Source organism: Austrofundulus limnaeus, unplaced genomic scaffold, assembly GCF_001266775.1.
Source record: "Austrofundulus limnaeus strain Quisiro unplaced genomic scaffold, Austrofundulus_limnaeus-1.0 Scaffold14, whole genome shotgun sequence".
NCBI lineage: Eukaryota > Metazoa > Chordata > Actinopteri > Cyprinodontiformes > Rivulidae > Austrofundulus > Austrofundulus limnaeus.
The window spans coordinates 2656690-2658757 of record NW_013952416.1 but is presented as its reverse complement, the minus strand read 5'-3'; the positions used below and the strand labels follow the sequence as shown (position 1 = coordinate 2658757).

The following is a 2068-nucleotide window of genomic DNA, read 5'->3' as shown; positions in this document are numbered from 1 at the left end:
GGTGGGACGTGCCCGGAATACCTCACCAGGGAGGCGTCCAGGAGGCATCCTTACCAGATGCCCGAGCCACCTCAACTTTTTTCTTTATTAGTGCTTATATAACTTTATAAAACTGGACAGAGTTAATTATGGTTAATACACCTGTGTCTTGCCACGACTTCTGCCTTGGGCAATTTAAAAACAAAGATTGTGACGGCAGGAACTCATAAATAAGAGAAAAGCCTTTGATCTGCAAAATGATAGCCGCCTCTGTCATATGGCTAAGCAATTTTGATGAATAGTTTTTTAAAATAATAAAGTAGTTTTGTTGTGACCAGGTCGAGTTGGATAATAAGGTTGAACTTAAGTTATGGTATAATCCATCAGCTTGTTATTTGTGTCTTAAACATATGCACTACTTCATTACAACAAAACAGACTTAAATCCGATTTATTTCTCCCACCTAGCTCAGCCGTCCTGCGCTCAGCCTTAATTTCATCATTGTGACATGGAACCAGATGGGGACCTAAATCCAGACACGGATGACCTTCCGCTCCGAGCTAACACTAACCACATTCTTGTCAGACATTATGTGCTGGACCTGACAGTTCATTTTGACAAGAAGGTCATTAGTGGAAGTATCGTTCTGTTTTTGGAGCCTTGCTCTGCGGGGGGCACGGAGGCCGAGGATGACGCCGAGCCCGGAGCCGGTGATCCTGGGACTAAATGTCATGACTTTGGTGCGATGGAGGAAGCGTCAGCAGATCTCAGAGACCCTGAAACGAGAATAGAGGAGATGTTTGAGTGTGAATCTCAGACTGGAGGTGACAGCGGTCGGTCTTCACGGTGGTGGCAAAGCACCAGTGTTGGTGATTTCACTTTAGTACTGGACTGCTGTGACCTGGATGTGTCAAAGGTGGAAGAGGTGGACATCTCTTCTGTGTCGGACCAAACGCCAAACGTTGCGTCTGAAAGTCCAGAATCACCGGCAMCCTTCGTTCAGAACCTTTTCCCTGCATCCTCTGCACAGTGGAGACAGAAGCATCACGTCTTCACGCTGTGCAGCCGTGCGCCCGGTGCTACGGGTGGCGGCTCGCTCCAGTTTTATAGAGACCGCTGGAGTTTGCAGGTGAGGAAGACGGGGGTCAAGACCCCTCAGAAGTTCCCTCGTGTCATCAGAATCTCCTACAACACCAGACCTTCCGGAGGCTCTGTGAGGTGGACCAAGGACCAGGACGGCAGGTTTGTGTCAGGTTAAGATCACTGTGGAATATTTTAAAACCATTTTAGAAAATAATACTAATTCATTTATTCATAAATCTCACTTTAGGCTATTCTCTGTTCTGTGTGTGTGTGTGTGTGTGGGGTTGGGGGGGGTGTTCTTCTTGCTTGTGTGTGTTTGGTGCAACCTTTGAGTAATGAAAGAAGGGTTGTTTATAGTTTGTCGTTGTTTACCCTTCCAGGGTGTGTGTTTACACTGCCGGTTCTCCCATCAACAACCGAGCCCTCTTCCCCTGCCAGGAGCCGCCTGTTGCCATGTCAACGTGGCAGGCAACAGTACGGGCCCCCAGTGAGTGCGTGGTTCTGATGAGCGGAGAGGATCAGGCTGTTCCCGCCGAGGACGGGGACACACGTAAGCGTCGACGCCCAGGAGAAGTCGAATCGTTTTCGTTTCTGCAGCACTAAAACGTCAGAAATGTGCCTCTTTTGTGTCGTGCAAAAACATAACCACTTTTATACTCGGATGCTTGTGGACTGTGTGGGTTAATGATGCTAATTGACAATTAAAGAAAAAAAAAACGGAAGTACATTTTATGGAGAAGAAGTGGGAACTATTACAACAAATCAATCCATCTGAATTAAGTTTCRCCATTGCGATAAGAGAAAACTTAGATAGAAGTCTACTTTAAAGTGCCTGAGACACTCATATCCATGAAATACTAAAAGTCAAGAAAGCATCTTTATACTTAAGAAAATTGGCATAGTACACGTGATTTTACCCATTTTGTCACATAACTGGCCTATTTTCTTTTAAAGGGGCAATATTTTGTGTTTCAGGCTTACATTTAAATACTATACCGTAATAAAG

The 2068-nt window shown here is 45.5% G+C and overlaps 1 protein-coding gene across 6 annotated transcripts in view; it reads left to right on the top strand.

The window, feature by feature from the left end:
* aopep (aminopeptidase O (putative)) overlaps nt 1-2068 on the top strand; it is an 89038-nt gene that overhangs the window by 2495 nt on the left and 84475 nt on the right. For all 6 annotated transcript variants that reach the window (XM_014002683.1, XM_014002682.1, XM_014002686.1 and 3 more), the window contains exons 2-3: nt 447-1221; nt 1443-1612. In XM_014002683.1, coding sequence (XP_013858137.1) covers nt 488-1221; nt 1443-1612 — 904 coding nt within the window. In that variant the 5' untranslated portion in view covers nt 447-487. The remainder of the gene's footprint in view (nt 1-446; nt 1222-1442; nt 1613-2068) is intronic.